The sequence below is a fragment of the Polypterus senegalus genome, chromosome 6 (assembly GCF_016835505.1).
Source record: "Polypterus senegalus isolate Bchr_013 chromosome 6, ASM1683550v1, whole genome shotgun sequence".
Lineage (NCBI taxonomy): Eukaryota > Metazoa > Chordata > Cladistia > Polypteriformes > Polypteridae > Polypterus > Polypterus senegalus.
The window spans coordinates 30,354,892-30,372,201 of NC_053159.1; the positions used below are offsets into that span (position 1 = coordinate 30,354,892).

The 17,310-nt window shown below is 40.1% G+C and overlaps 1 protein-coding gene across 4 annotated transcripts in view; it reads left to right on the plus strand.

Annotated features, from left to right (window-relative positions):
* ece1 (endothelin converting enzyme 1) overlaps positions 1-17,310 on the plus strand; it is a 336,078-nt gene that overhangs the window by 157,098 nt on the left and 161,670 nt on the right. For 2 of the 4 annotated variants that reach the window (XM_039755712.1, XM_039755711.1), the window contains one exon: positions 14,299-14,382. In XM_039755712.1, the coding sequence (XP_039611646.1) occupies positions 14,299-14,382 (84 nt within the window). Of the gene's footprint in view, positions 1-13,718; positions 14,383-17,310 lie in introns of those variants that run through there. The other 2 variants (XM_039755709.1, XM_039755713.1) reach the window with 2 other exon arrangements.

The following is a 17,310-nucleotide window of genomic DNA, read 5'->3' on the forward strand; positions in this document are numbered from 1 at the left end:
TTTGAATGGAATCATCTCTGCTGAATTTGTCTACAAGAGTCCCTCAGAAGAATACACATTTGAGGAGTGACATTGCAGAAGAAAACATGGCAGTTGGGTTGTATTGGCAGTCTTTCTGTCTTTTTTCTTCATTTTACATTTCTGTAAAAATATAATCTATTTCACAGGAGTGAATGACAAAATATACAAAATTTTATGAAGGGTAATTCTCTATTTAAACCACCAGCCTTCCAGGTAGATTACAATTACGGTGCTGACACTATTATAATTTAAATTTCAGCTCCATAAACTTTAACCATATAAATTATATTTAGGCTCTTAGTCTAATCTGTGTCTCTTAATATTATTATCAAATTCAATGAAATCGAAGTACTGTATATTGTTTATCACCAATCATTTTCCCATGAACCCTGTTTTTGTATCTTCACTAATGTATGCAAATAAGGAATTGTCACCATCCAATCAAAGCTTGGCATCTGTTTTTCCCACTAGAGAGAACATTTTTTAGTGCGCCAGGAACAGGAGCAAATGAGAACAGTATAATTATCAAGTTATTGATGGTATTTCACTACAGTGTTTTAACGCAAGTATTAATATAAGACCATTATACGGATTGTGCCATTTTGTAAAATTGTAAAATATTTTGGAAGTCTTTAACGTGACAGTCACAACTTCTGTTAAAAGTCTAATTAAATTCACGCCGCGCATGTTTTGTTGAAAGGGCAGGCATCCTTTTATCTTGTCGTGTCTTGTTATCTTGTTTGAAACAGCTGAGGTACTTAGAGAAACATACAGGAAGATGAGCACAGCAGAGTTTCACTTCACATTCCATTTCATATTATAGATTTGTTTTGTTTTTAATGCGTATTTTGTGCTTTATTGTTTTCAAGCTGATCTTAATGGATGTTATATTTTTATAGTTGGTGTTCACAGAATGCACTGTATTGCAAAGCCTGTATAGAAATACATACTGCATGTGAATTAAGAGCATTGATTTATTCTGTGCATGGATATGGTGTCTGTAACTATTCAAAAGCATATTTATTGTAATTCTGTCATCCATATTAAGTAACATTTTGTGAGATTCACTGATATGTTAGGTATTTATTTACCCTGCAGTCTTGAAGTTTACAGTTCAGTAGATTAGCCATTAAACCACAAACTCCTGAGACCTCGTAATCCTGTTTAGGACCTCAGAAAATTGTGGCAAGGCAAGAAACCAAGTTCATCATTATATTATATTATATTATATTATATTATATTATATTATATTATATTATATTATATTATATTAGCTGAAATACCCAGTGTTGTCGGGAGGAAAATGAAGTGTTTTTTTTAATTGTTTGAGAAAAATATAATTAAAAAAAACACAACTTGACAGATTAATTTTTGTTTTGTGGTGTAGTAATAAGTTTTTACATGCAGTATTTTTGACAATGAAAAAACAATGTCAATTAAATTAATATTATTATTAGGTTGATTTAATTATATTACCACTACAACATTGTTACAATAAGAATAATGCAAGATAGAAATATAGTTAACATAAACAAATATTAAACAACAAACAAATAATACTACAGATTTTTCATTTTAAAACTGTTGGTTGCTTTTATGGAACACACCGGAAACGTTTGGATCGTCAACTGGATGATAACATACAGTACATACAAGACCGGAAGATTGTTACAGTCTGCTTTATACATTATATTATATTATATTATATTATATTATATTCCTCTTCATCCTGTTGAGGTTCACAACGAGCTGAAGCCTAACTGTGTCAGGCAAACATCAGCGACCAACTCTGGACAGGGGTCGAGTCCACTGCTGGTTCCACTAAGAGCTTGTTTATACTGCACACTCAACACGTGCGCGCCCACATCATGGCTGCTACGCGTTCCCAGCATTCATTTGACACGTCCTCTGAGCGTCCTCAGAAACTAACGCAACACGTGGGCAAGTTGCAGTACCAGCAAAATGTCAGGGGGCGCAGTGTGATAAAAGTTTTAATGTGACGTCAGAGTCTCTGCTTACTATCAACATGTGACAGAAAGCCGCTATGCGGATCCTACGGGATTGATGTGCGCTCTTCGATGTTTGATGAATGGTTCAATGTAGTGAAGCAAAATGCTGACATATAGATGCATTCATGATGCTTTTATATTTAAAGAGTTGCATATTCCTGATCGTAATGACACAATACATTTTAAAAGTCTCACATAACATCTTCTGTGCTGTCTTTTTTTCCAGGGCTTCCTCCGGACCTGACAGCAGCGGCAAACAGCAATAGATCGCCACACTGAGCACATTAAATGTATGATAGTCCAGCTCTCTGCACATTTTGAATCCTTAGATTTAAACTTAATAACACTTTAATGATGAAATGCATTAAAGTATGTATGTTACATTTTACAGATAAATCGGTAATTTCGTTTAAATAATGAATACTGTTAATGATTACACACATAGGGGTGACATGGTGGCGGAGGGGTAGCGCTGCTGTCTCACAGGTAGTCACGTTGCTAGTATTCCCTGCCTGGAGTTTACATGTTTTCCTGCTGAGTTTCCACAGATTTGGTGACACTAAAATGACGCAAGTGTGTGTGAGTGCTTGTATTCACCTTGCGATGAGTTGATGCCTTGTCCAGGGATTGTTTCTGCCTCATGCCCAATGCTTGCTGGAATGGACTTATCCCTGGATTCATGGATTTAATCATTAAACATCCTTTTTAGAGATATTGCGGTTACGTGCCATCGGAATTTAATAGGTTTCAGGCAATTCACAACACAGAGAATCCAAACGTTTTCTCACCATGATGATATCTCACACTGCCACCTGGTGGAATCTTACAGATTTACGTAAAGTACGCACGCAAGTATAAACAGTAAAACGCTTGTGTAGCAGCAGCGTCCGCTGCAGCATGCGACACGTGAAGTATTTACCTGGCCTTACATGCACAAAGGACCAGTTTAGAATTGCCATTTAACCCATCAAACACATCTTTGAAGATAAGGGTGGAAAAAAAATGAGTACGAAGAGTACAAAATCCACTCAAACACAGGTAGACTCCAAACAGACAGTGTCCAGGCTCAGGATTAATCCCCTAGTATGCCGGATCAGGGAAGCAGCAGAGCTAAGTACTTCATACAGCTCCATATTATAACATAACACAACACAGTGTCAACCTTCCAAACTTTTCAAATATTGCTAGGTTGATGTTCTAATCAGAATTTTTATTGCAATATCACATGCTTTTGAAAGAACATTAGTTACAGCTGTGCTTGATAGTTTGTAAACCCTTTAGAATCTCTATATATAATCTTCATTTGGATCTTGATCTTTGTTTGTCCGCGAATGAATTAGAAGAAGAACTAGATGGCAGTAGAGAGACAGCTAAAACATAGGCATTGCATTAACACTAGAATTACCAGAGCCTATGAAAAAACTCGTAATTCCGTCCCACCTTAAACTGCTTCTTAAATCCCTTCACACCTCTCCAGCGCCCTTTGTCTTCTAAATGTGCTGATAAAGAGAAGCCGGCTATTCCATCCCCCCCACCAATTTAGAACGTGCACGAACTTCTCTCAGCTCATGCCTTGATTGAGTATCTGGGAGTGAAGTGGAGTTTTAGAGTGGAAATAATAGATCGTTGTTTGGAACACGCATTTCATGTCTGTTCAGTTTCTACAGTAATCTGTGTCAACACATTGTTAAAACAGAAACTTTTTTATATTCTAGTAGTAGATGACAAAATGTAGGCATAAACTATATAATGTATGAAGCCTGAAGTCCAAATAGCAAAGAAACATTTTCACAAGAATAACACAATTGCACTTTTATTCAAACATATAACTGCAGAAAGAAAAAGCCGCCTTAACATGCGACATTGACACCAGTTTACTATAACTGACTCCGTGGTTCAATAGATACAGCACCCGCTTGAATCAAGGGGTCACGGGTTCGATCCTGCCCTCCCTTTTGAGAAGTAAACTGTTCTTAGTCTTACTGTTTTAGTATAAAAACATACATTTGATTTCAGTCTGTAACAGCCGGTGCAATTTATGATCTTTGTAAAGGTTAGCTTTTTTTTTTTTTTATTCACTTTTCACTCTCTCAGTCGCGTTCAGAATCAATCCATACAACCCCATCTGACACGGCTGTTTTCACTAAAGGCGCTATAGCTCTGCAGTGTACCACGATGCATACTAACGCCCCGGTTCTGACACACAAGCGCTGGCGAAGCTGCCTTCTTCGTATCTCACCGTCACTTGCTTTTCTTTTTATTCAGTTTTATTGAGTGTTCCTGCCAGTCCCGCATGTTGCTGTATGCTTTTTCTTTTGCACCCAGGACATGCAGAAGAAAGAATGGTAAAGACCAACCGGCTATATGCAATCATCAGACACTCCCCATCTGCCCGTGTCGTTCAAACACAGGAACATATATTGGTGTAAAAGTATAACAAAAGTGCACTTTTATTCAAGTGCACTTTTTCCATCGCCTTTTCCTGTAAGAAGCAGTGTACACACTTCTCTCTATGCTGTGGTTTCTATTACACACCTGAAAGAAAGAGACAATACATATGAACATATCCAGCATACAGCAACATGCGGGGACTGGCAGGAACACTCAATAAAACTGAATAAAAAGAAAATCAAGTGACGGTGAGATACGAAGAAGACAGCTTCGCCAGCGTCTGTGTGTCAGAACCGGTGGGGCGTTAGTATGCATCGTGGTACAGCACAGAGCTATAAGCGCGTCTGTATTCTGTTTCTTTTGTACTCCAGGGCACGCAGAGGAGAGAATAGTAAAGAGCAGTAAGTTCGGCGCTATATGCAATCATCAGACACTCCCCATCTGCCCGTTGTTTTGTTATACTTTTCAATACTTTTATACTGCTCAAGCGGGCATGCTCAAAAATACACGTGTAATGCCACGAAAAGTGCACGCAGACACTTCATTTCGCAAACAAAACAAGTGCACTTTTATTCAAAACTACCTGTATAACCGAAGAAAAAAGAAAGCAAGATACAGTAGGCGATTGATCGACATCTTGCATGGTGCAATGCTAAGAAGTGAAGATTTTCATTCCGTGCTATATAAAATCATCACATTCAAATATTAACAGTTCCCACACACCCAAGGACCGTCCTTCCTACATTTACGACCGTGTACTTGTTGCCGTGTACACACCTCTCTGTGCTATGGTTTCTATTACACTGAATGAGCACCTGACACTGTACTTTCTTCCCTGGGGAAGGTCCGCATCAGAGAATTTCCAGTTCCTGCATAAATTCACACCGATCTGGCGCTGTTCGTTTTCAAATAATATTGCATTAGTGCGATTATATTTTCACATATATTGTCTTTCTTTCAGGTGTGTAATAGAAACCACAGCATAGAGAGAAGTGTGTACACTGCTTCTTACAGGAAAAGGCGATGGAAAAAGTGCACTTGAATAAAAGTGCACTTTTGTTATACTTTTACACCAATATATGTTCCTGTGTTTGAGCGACACGGGCAGATGGGGAGTGTCTGATGATTGCATATAGTGCCGAAGTTGGTCTTTACCATTCTTTCTTCTGCATGTCCTGGGTGCAAAAGAAAAGCATACAGCAACATGCGGGGACTGGCAGGAACACTCAATAAAACTGAATAAAAAGAAAAGCAAGTGACGGTGAGATCGAAGAAGGCAGCTTCGCCAGCGTTTGTGTGTCAGAACCGGGGGCGTTAGTATGCATCGTGGTACACTGCAGAGCTATAAGCGCGTCTTTAGTGAAAACAGCCGTGTCAGATGGGGTTGTATGGATTGATTCTGAGCGACTGAGAGAGTGAAAAGTGAATAAAAAAAAAGCTAACCTTTACAAAGATCATAAATTGCACCGGCTGTTACAGACTGAAATCAAATGTATGTTTTTATACTAAAACAGTAAGACTAAGAACAGTTTACTTCTCAAAAGGGAGGCGCAGGATCGAACCCGTGACCCTTGATTCCCAAGCGGGGCTGTATCTATTGAACCACGGAGTCAGTTATAGTAAGCTGGTGTCAATGTCGCATGTTAAGGCGGCTTTTTCTTTCTGCAGTTATATGTTTGAATAAAAGTGCAATTGTGTTATTCTTGTGAAAATGTTTCTTTGCTATTTGGACTTCAGGCTTCATACATTATATAGTTTATGCCTACATTTTGTCATCTACTACTAGAATATAAAAAAGTTTCTGTTTTAACAATGTGTTGACACAGATTACTGTAGAAACGGAACAGACATGAAATGCGTGTGTTCCAAACAACGATCTATTATTTCACTCTAAAACTCCACTTCACTCCCAGATACTCAATCAAGGCATGAGCTGAGAGAAGTTCGTGCACGTTCTAAATTGGTGGGGGATGGAATAGCCGGCTGCTCCGAGCTTCTCTTTATCAGCACATTTAGAGAACAAAGGGCGCTGGCGGAGAGGTGTGAAGGGATTTAAGAAGCAGTTTAAGGTGGGACGGAATTACGAGTTTTTTCGTAGGCTCTGGTAATTCTAGTGTTAAGAATCTCCTTCAGGCTTATACTACTGAAAACTGTAGAACGCCAGTCACACCTCAAAACACAGACATTCAAACTAAACAAATTGTTGTGCTAACTAAAGAGATCTTCGTTTAGATCTTGATCTTTATTTGTCCGCGAATTCCACGCATGCGTAGACCACCTTCCAGTTTAGTATGTTGTTGTTACTCACGGATGTCAACAATGTGCCAGAATAACGAAAGGAGTGGTGGACAGTGTTACACTGGTTAGCTCCTGAGGCCTGGTTAGAGAATGAGATTGCCGAAGTTAAAAGGTACGTGTCTACGTAACATATGAATGAAAGAAAGACAGTGGGTAAAATGAATGACAACGTAACAGCACGTTCCGGAAATTATTATTGTTACGTTGTAGCCGGCGAGTGCTGCGCGTCTCACAGTTCTACCGTGGCTTGCTCACATGTCAGTGAAGTGATCCCTGTTTATTCTTTAAAGAGCCTGGATACCTGTGTGTCCCCCTTTTATAACCATTGTTCCGTGTATATTGCCTTACTCTTTGGATTGCCACAAAGCAACCTGCGAGACTGGAGAAAGGTTGAGAAGACATTGTGAGAGGAAACGATAGCGTCGTGAAAACGAGACGGACTGTGAATGGACAGAAGCAGAAATACTCCTACACCACCACATAATTACTATTCAGACAGTGATTCCGAGTAGGCCGTTCCTATCGAATCAATGTCCAAGGGTTTTCTTTTGTAATTTTGTTTCCCTTATAAAAACTCATAATGCTATGCGACGAAAGGCCCAGTTCACGACTGGCAGCCGCGTTTAAACAGGGAGCCCTTCACAGACAACTTTAACACGCGCAACGTAGTTGGGCGCACATGGCTAGTTTTCTATATTTCTGCATAAATATGACCTAAAACATCATCAGATTTTCACTCAAGTCCTAAAAGTAGATAAAGAGAAACCAGTTAAACAAATGAGACAAAAATATTATACTTGGTCATTTATTTATTAAGGAAAATGATCGAATATTACATATTTGTGAGTGGCAAAAGTATGAGTACCTTTGCTTTCAGTATCTGGTGTGACCCCCTCTTTACAGCAATAACTGCAACTAAACATTTCCCGTAACTTTTAATCATTCCTGCACACCAGCTTGTAGGAATTTTAGCCCATTCCTCCGTACAGAACAACTTCAACTCTGGGATGTTGGTTGGTTTCCTCACATTAACTGCTCGCTTCAGGTGCTTCCACAACATTTCGATTGGATTATGGTCAGGTCTTTGACTTGACCATTCCAAAACATTAACTTTTTTCTTCTTTGACCATTCTTTGGTAGAACGACTTGTGTGCTTAGGGTCGTTGTCTTGCTGCATGACCCACCTTCTCTTGAGATTCAGTTCATGGATAGATGTCGTGATATTTTCCTTTAGAATTCTCTGATATAATTCTGAATTCATTGTTCCATCAATGAAGGCAAGCCGTCCTGGCCCAGATGCAGCAAAACAGGCCCAAACCATGATACTACCACCACCATGTTTCACCGATGGGATAAGGTTCTTATGCTGAAATGCAGTGTCCAAACATAACGCTTTTCATTTAAACCAAAAAGTTCTATTTTGGTCTCATCCGTCCACAAAACATTCTTCCAATAGCCTTCTGGTTTGTCCACGTGATCTTTAGCAAACTACAGACAAGCAGCAATATTTTTTTTTGGAGAGCAGTGGCTTTCTCCTTGCAGCCCTGCCATGCACACCATTGTTGTTCAGTGTTCTCCTGATGGTGGACTCATGAACATGAACATTAGCCAATGTGAGAGAGGCCTTCAGTTGCTTAGAAGTTACCCTGGGGTCCTTTGTGACTTTGCCGACTATTACACGCCTTGCTCTTGGAGTGATCTTTGTTGGTCAACCACTCCTGGGGTGGGTAACAATGGTCTTGAATTTCCTCCATTTGTACACAATCTGTCTGACTGTGGATTGGTGGAGTCCAAACTCTTTAGAGATGGTTTTGTAACCTTTTCCAGCCTGATGAGCATCAACAACTCTCTTTCTGAGGTCCTCAGAAATCTCCTTTGTTCGTGCCATGATACACTTCCACAAACATGTGTTGTGAAGAGCAGACTTTGATAGATTTCTGTTCTTTAAATGACACAGGGTGCCCACACACACCTGATTGGCATCCCATTGATTGAAAACACCGGACTTGAATTTCACCTTCAAACTAACGGCTAATCCTTGAGGTTCACATACTTTTGCCACTCACAAATATGTAATATTCGATCATTTTCCTCAATAAATAAATGACCAAGTATAATATTTTTGTCTCATTTGTTTAACTGGTTTCTCTTTATCTACTTTTAGGACTTGAGTGGAAATCTGATGATGTTTTAGGTCATATTTATGCAGAAATATAGAAAATTCTAAAGGGTTCACAAACTTTCAAGCACAACTGTAGTTGTCAGCTGGTATATTTAAGTTTTAAACAGAAATATGTACAATACGTGTATGAAATGAAGGTGGAATGATTTACTGACTGATGGCTGTCAGATATCAAAACACAATATATGGAAGGATATGTTTAATACAATTCCTTTAAAGTGAAAACATTTTGTTTATTATATTGTACTTTACAACATGATATTTTGTAGAAGCTTACAGTGATGTCCATAGAAGTGGCATTGTGGTACACAACATTTTTCCATGTTTTTAAAATATTTGTAAATATAAAGGCATACAGAGAAGTGGTGCAATAAATGGAAATCTTGCTCTCTACTCTATAATTAAACACTAATGTCTGCGTGTCCAGTCCCTCAGAGTCGTCTGATTGATCAGTTTGTTTTTGGTGTGATTGGTCAGAGTGTGAGACTCACGGGGAGGAGTAAAGACATAAAGTATAAAACCGGAAGGGAGGTGAGAAAGGCGCCTCGAAAATAATGACAGGCATCACGGGAACACACTCGAAAGAGGGGAGCGCTGGTGAAGAGAGGTTCAGACACACGTGAATACAGAGTAAACATTCTGGAATACACATAGGGCAAGAATCATCAAATATTTTAAAATTATTCTACTACCTGTCATTGACAGGTACCATGGCTTGTAGAAAATAATGAGTGAAGCAGTTTGAGGAGTTGGCAGGGCCCAGGATTGATTGATTGATAACCCAAGTTTTAATTATCATGAGATCTGATATTGAGGCCTCCTTTACATCTAACATTAACATGCATTTGTGATGGTCCAATCAAAACTGGATTGAGCTTGATTACATTAAAATCAAATTTAAAGGAATACTCCACCCATAAATGATTTTTTTATGTGTTATTTACCCCATGTAGTGTGTAGTGATGACAAAAAAACATGTTTAATCTCGTATTTTCATGCAGAATGGAGATAACAAAGTTTCTGATAGAAGAGGAGTCTATGGTGATCATTATGGTGTCCAAAACTGGACAGCAGAAGGCAATGTCAAAAAAGCTATGAAAAAGTCTTATTTTACTTGTGTCACATAATCCACATGTCCTGTCAGCCAGTCATGTGCTCACAACGTCCCAAACACTATTTGGTATTTTTAAGCCACATCTTATCTCATGAACCAAAGTACAACACACACAGATGAGCTCAAACATTTGGGTTAAAGACATGCCCCCCAACCACACTTCATTCATCCAGGGGGAGTCCAGCCCAGTAACAGCTTTTTCTTTGTCTAACGTTACACTGCATGAGATATCAACCAGAAGCATGCACTGAAGCTACCTCATTTAAAAAGAGCATTAAAATTGTCCAAAATGTTTCCAGGGTAAGATCCAACCTGCGAACGTTGCAATCAAGTTCCAGCCTCACTGGGCCACATAGTTTGGGCCTGCACCAAATTAACCTCATTCTGGACCAAAATCTTTAAATGCCTTTCAGACAGCCTTGGTGTCACAATCCCTCCTGATCCACTAACAGCTGTGCGCTTGGCAGTCTCCCAGATGGGCTTATAGTGGAGAAGGACAAACAAACTGGAATTGGCTTTTACTATACTATTAGCATGTAGACTTATCTTGCTCAACTGGACGAATCCCACTCCACCGCTTTTAAGTCAGCAGATAACTGATGTTATATACTATTTGAAATTGGAAAAAGTCAAATTTTCACTTAGAGGATCTGTTCAAAACTTTTTAAAAACCTGGCAGGATCTAATCAATAATATTTTAGAATAAGCATTTATATTAGGGCAAAAGACTCCTTTCTCTCTTTACTACTCTCAGTAGTTTTACTGTGGCTGTTGGCCTTCCTCTCTTTCTCATGGGTGGGGTGTGATTTGAATTTCGTTATGTTAAATTTTGACTTGATTGTATGGAATGTTATATTCTTTGAATAAATTCTATAAAAGATATAAGCAGCATTTCTGAACAAAAACTATCTTAGTCCGCACTAGCATTTTCACATCATTTACAAAAGTATCTCTTCCCCCACTAGAGCAACTGAAAACGCATTATGTTTTTATAGCTCCTAGACCGAAAGGAGCAAAGTTAGTTGCCCTCATTGGGCATAATCACAAAGTTGTGAGTAGAAAAGGAAACCAAGTGGTTAGGGATCGTGCCCTCAGGTGTCCCGGGGTGGTAGTGCTTACCTTTGACTTGCCCAAAAGGTGACCCTCTGACAAGCAAGCGTGACAACTGGAAGACGCGGTCAAAGTCAGAAGGAGCAAATAGGCAGTTTTTCCCAGAGGAGGTTATGAGAATTCCTTCCACGAAGGCCAGTGCTATCAGAGACGTGAATAGGAAACATATCCTTACCTCAAGAAATACAGCACCAGGAATATGTACTAAAATGATTATTTCCACAGGATTAATTAAACAAGAATCGCATATTTTCTTATATTGAAACGTTGTCATTTGAAAGTGGATTTATTCTGTAAGTTTATATGCTGTTGTTTTCCAGTCTACCTCCATGTCCCATAACTTCCATTATAAAACACCGGTACTGTCTTTGTAATTTTTTTAATTTATAGATAGTGCTTAACTTTCGAACACTGTTTCACATGGCAAATGCATATATATATATATATATATATATATATATATATATATAATTTTTGTGAGGAAATTGCCACGCTTATCTTTTAATTAATGCTGCGCTCATCTATTGCAAACTGACATAATCCAATACAGAGTCATGAAGGCCCTGGGTCTATCCCATGAGCATTGAGCTGCCTAGACTTAACCCTGGACATGATGCCACTTTGTCACAAGGTAAGCACACACTAGGACAATCTACAATTAACGTAACATACATTTTCAGAATGTGGCATGGAGAAATGGCCACTTAGGATGACATGCCAGAGAGCTGAGATTCAAAGCCTGAACTCTACAGCACTCTACACCAGCATGCCACCCACTGATACTGCAGTATACTGTTAACATACTGTACACTGTTCAAAAAATTAAGGAACCACTTAATCGTCTCAGTCTAACACCAATTCACTTGAGCTTCAGGGATATCAGTCTTTCCAGTTAGGAAGTATATGCGATTGTGAATCAACTTCACCTGCTTTGGTGCAAATAGAAGTGACAGCAGGTGCACTGGAGAGGCAACAGCAAAACACCCCCAAACAGGGTGCAGGTGTAGGTGGTCGCCACAGACAATTCCTCTCTCCCTATCCCCCTGACTGATTTTTGTCTAGTTTTGCGTTTTGCTAGTGTCCTTGTCACTACTGGTAGCATGAGGCGGTACCTGCAGCCAATTCAGGTTGCACAGGTAGTCCAGCTTCTTCAGGATGACACATCCAGACATGCCTTTGCAAGAAGGCTTGCTGCATCTCCCAGCACAGTCTCAAGAGCATGGAGGAGATACCAGGAGATGGGCCATTACACAAGGAGAGCTGGACAAGACTGTAGAAGGACATCTGCCCAGCAGCATTACTGGTATCTGCTCCTTTGTGCGAGGAAGAACAGGAGGAGCCCTGCCAGAGCCATACAAAATGACCTCCAGCTGGCTACTGGTGTGCATATTTCTGACCAAACTGTCAGAAACAGACTCCATGAGACTGGCATAAAGGGCCTGACGGTCTCTAGTGAGACCTATGCTTGCAACCCATCACTGTGCAACTCAATTGGCATTCACCAGAGAATACTACAATTGGCGGCTCTGCCATTGGCCCACTGTTCTCTTCACAGATGAGAGCAGGTTCACACTGAGACATGAAAGAATCTGGAGACACTTTGATGAATGTTATGCACCGATTTGGCGGTGGGCATATCCTTGGAGGGTCGTACAGACCTCCACGTGCCCTGACTGCCGATGAAATCCTCAAAGCTGTTGTCAGACCTTAGGCTGGTGCAGTGGTTCCTCCTGGTTGGTGCAGAACAATGCCTGGCCTCATGTGGCCAGAGTGCATAGATGATTTCTGGTTGACAAACACATTGATGCCTTCTCGTGTATTGGCCCATCACTTTCATTTGCACCAAAGCAGTTGAAGTTGATCCACTAATACTTATGCTTCCTAACGGGACAGACTGCTATCTCTGGAGCTTAACTGAGTTGGTGGTAGACTGTGATGATGAAGTATTCCCTTAGTTTTTTGAGCAGTATATATTATTAAAGAAGTATAATATGACACAATCCAGGCTTCTTAAAAGAGGTTAAAATGTTGGAATGTAAAAGGAGAAAAACCTGTTTTAAACATACAGAAACAATGTGAGCCTGTAGCTGTTTTTGCATTTTTATTTTTTTTTTTAACTTTGTGTGACTCCTTATGAAATCACATTTCACCTCAGTCTGTGCTGCCTATGTCCTTCTGTATGTAGACAAGGAAGGGAGTTTATTTTCAATTGATCTAATTAATAGAGTGGCTGTTTTCAAGCTTAACTTACAAATCCTTTCCAGTGACTGCAATGAGGAAGTGCCTTTCTAGGCAATTGTGGGAGTGCAGTGTGTGTGTCTAGTTTTTTGGGTGGATTTGTAACACACATGTCTTTAAGGGTCAGAGGTCGTTCAGCCTCTGAAGGGGGAGGTCTGAGGCGCTCGCCTGTAGGGTGGGGCTATGACATAAGTGTTTGGAGGTAGCTACTCAGATGACAATTTCTTACACAGCTGGGAGTGGAAAGAGGCGTCGCCAAAAAGAACGCAACCACCCATTTGCCTGGAAGCCAGCGGGGGTTGGAGGCAGGTTTGGTTGAAACATTTGAAGAGAACTGGCTTCCACTTCTTTGCTGAACCACACAGTGGAATTCACACTCACCACACTAAAGTTTATCAAGCAGCTCAGCTTCCTGTTTTTGTTAGTGCTCAGACCGGGGCTCCTGTGATCAGAAGAATGCCGACTGGGATTTCAAACTCTGCACTAACAATGCCTGAATTTTCCTAATCTACACTCTTGCTGCCTGCCCTGATTTATCTACTTTTTTTTTTTTTACTTCATTTCTCTTTAAGGGTTTTGTTTGGGTTTTTTTTTAGTGTTATTTTTCAATCTGCCCTCTTACTACTCTATCGAGGAAGACTGTGTCGCACATGAGAGAGAACCTTTTACTAAAGTGTCATGAATTATACATACTGAAGGATTTAACAGTGGGAGAGAGGGAGCAGAAAGTAGGCACAATATGTAAGCGGGCAGCACGGCAGCTTGTGCCATGGACTATTCCACGTGACTGGCTTAACCTGGGAGGCAGCTTATAGAAGCCTTTGTCATACTTGTACCTTTTGCTGTACCGGCGCTCTGCTTCTTGTGGAAGGGCAGAAGTTGTTATCTTCACTATGGAAACACTCAGGGAGTCTTTTTTGCACTTGACATTTCAGATGTCCACCTACAAGAGAGCTACGTTTGAGGAAGATGATCTCGTGGACTCAACAGCAGATGAGGTGTACCCTAATGGCATGCAGGTAAGTGCAATGTGAATTTTCTGGAAATACCATCACTTTGATAAGGTTGTTGTTACCTCTTATGAAAGCGTATGCTGTTTTGAACTGTAAACATCTTCAGGCATCTTGCATGTTTGTATTGTCTAGAATATACATTTTTTTAGTTTTCTTCTGACAAGTTATTTCTTACAGTAACCAAATGTCCAGGCACCATTGCTAGGCAAGCCTCTTGCTGCTTTCAGTAACAACCTGCTAATTCCAGAGTGACAAGGTGCAGCTTCCTCCTGCTCCATTAGTGACACCTCCTTAGACTCCCCACAGATTTTCAGTACACACAAGTACACACCTGCTTGCCTGCCTGCCTTGTCATATCAAGTTTTACAAAGCTGATGGCCAAAATCTGAGTAATTAGAGGGCTCTATCTAACATGAATCTTGAGATAAATGCTTCCCCCCGGTTCCCAAATAACATTAGTCTGTTTATATTTAGAAAGTAAAATGCCTACAGCATTTTGTAAATCAGGAAATTGAGACCACAATGGTGATTTTTAAAGTTAGGCTCAAACACGCCCATGTGACACAGCAGCAGAACGACACGACACATTCTGACTAGCTACAGGTTCACAGACAACAGCGGGGCTAATGAGATCTTATGGCAGGTAAAAAACTGACCGTCAGTGAGCAATACATTGAAATTAAGGACACTGCAACAAGTGAGAGAGCTCTTGTGAGGCTCAGGCAGTGTATTTTAAATGTTTGGCTTCATAGATCATTCTTTCCTTCACATGAAAAATATCTGCAGGTGCAATATGGCAGCAGTACAAAATAAATACTTAATTAAACTGCACCAGATGAATTTATGGCACAAAACTACATTAGGGTTTGTTTTCAGAAAATAAAAATCAAGTGTGTTCCTCCAGCTCTGAGGGTGTTCTCTGGATGAATGAGACCTTCTCTGCTTGAACCACAATTTGGCCATTCCAGGGAAATGCTTTATAAAAAGTTATCTGGCGTTTGATTGCTTAGTGGTCAAAAAATTGTTATGATCGTTTTTCTTTCTTGTATACAAAGTATTGTTATCGACCAAACGTTTTAGATCTCCCAGAGTCCGAAAATACCATTTTTGGAATTAGGTCTGTGTGTGTGTGTGTCTGTCTGTCTGTCGGTGTGTATGTAAACACGATAACTTGAGTACGCTTTCATTTAGGTCAACCAAATTTTGCATACAAGTATTGGGTACAAAACAGATTTCTACCATGCAGTTGCAGAGTCCGATTTATTCAACTTTACTTTTACAATAATTGTTTAATATATTATTCATTTGATTTGATTTGTTGTTGCTGGTTCCATTATGTACATAATATTAAAATACTAGCCAAAGCCCGCTGTAGCATACGGCGGTGTAAGAATAGCAATGGAAAACGATGAGAAAGTAATTCAGTATAACAAAGTCTTAGGAAACCACCGTCGCAGTATAACGAAAATAGCAAGGAGCGAAACCAATGCCAATGGTCGAGAGAGTACCTTCCTGTAGCAGGCTACGGAAAACATAGACATATATAGATAGACGCCGCATTCACTGTGTTGCCCAGTCGACAAGATAAGTCAGCATGTCCGCCCTATTGCGAGTGGTAAAAGTGCCATTTAAACTAATACAGGTAGACGTGGAATCTGGGTTTTCTGATGAAAAAAAAATAACGATTTTGACGAATCGTTTACATGCAATTATTTATATCCATTTATACACTAAATGTGTGCGTATCCCATGGTCTTAGAGTTGGTGGGTGGGGCTCTCTGTCTTGCTTGCCCTTAGTTAGAGTTGGTGGGCGGGGCTCTGTGAGTTGGCGATTGTGGCTCTCTGTCTTGCGTGTGGTGTAAAGTCAACGTGGTTCAGAGGTGCATGTGGACTTTTGCACAGACGAAAGCGACTAAGGCTGTGTTTGGTGAGTTGTTGCGTGCCTTAAGAGCGACGCTGAACTCGGGAGGACGGTTACAGTTGGCGTGCGTGGCTCTGTCGTATGTATCCCATGACGCGGTAGGAGGGTTAGAGTAGGCGGGCAGGCCTCTGTCAAGGGTATCCCATGGTCTTAGAGTTGGCAGGCGGGGCTCTGTCTTGCTTGCGCTTACTGTCTTGCGTGCCCTCAGTGTCTTGCTTGCGCTCAGTGCCTTAGTGAATTATATACTGTATATAAATAATCATTGTCTTGTGGTTTGCTCCTCAAATATCCTTCCCCATATCTGAGTATACGAGAAGTCTAGGGGAGACCACTCACAATTTTTATATTTTGTATCAATGCATATCGTATACATTAATATCCCCTCACATTAATTGGTTTTGGGAGGTGCACCCAAGCACATGCTGATCTCCAATAAAGCCAAAGTAAATCAAAAGAAAGGAAGATGTATTATAAATTTAAAAAAGGGCACAGAGTTATAAAGAGGAGATACAAATAAGGAGTTTAAGTATATACATTAGTGCCACTCTGGGCCTATCTGTACAGTCTTGGCTGATCCCGTATCGCCACTTGCTTTTTTCATGCTTTGTCTTTGCTGACTGGCCTGTCTTCCTCCTTCTAGTTGTTTTTTCCAAGTGAAAGTTATTTCTTCACAAACATGCTCATTTGAATTATGAATATGAATAAATATGAATTTGCCACACAAAAATGTGTTCTAATGGTAGGGACTTCTATAAATTTAGAAAAATATCTCACCCAAACTGGCACTTTACACTGGAGGCTATAGGGTATGGAGGAGAAGTTTAAAAGCTTACCAAAGAAACCACACAGCCCAGTATAGTGTCATTTTCAAACCATTATTTTTAAAAGTGTACCCAGTAGTCATTGCCAGTGTACCAGCCACCCGGTCATCTAATTGCCCGATTCCCATCTTTCTCAATGGCAGTGCCATGCACTCACAGTACCTGTTGGTTCCTCTTTTAACAGTATTTGTA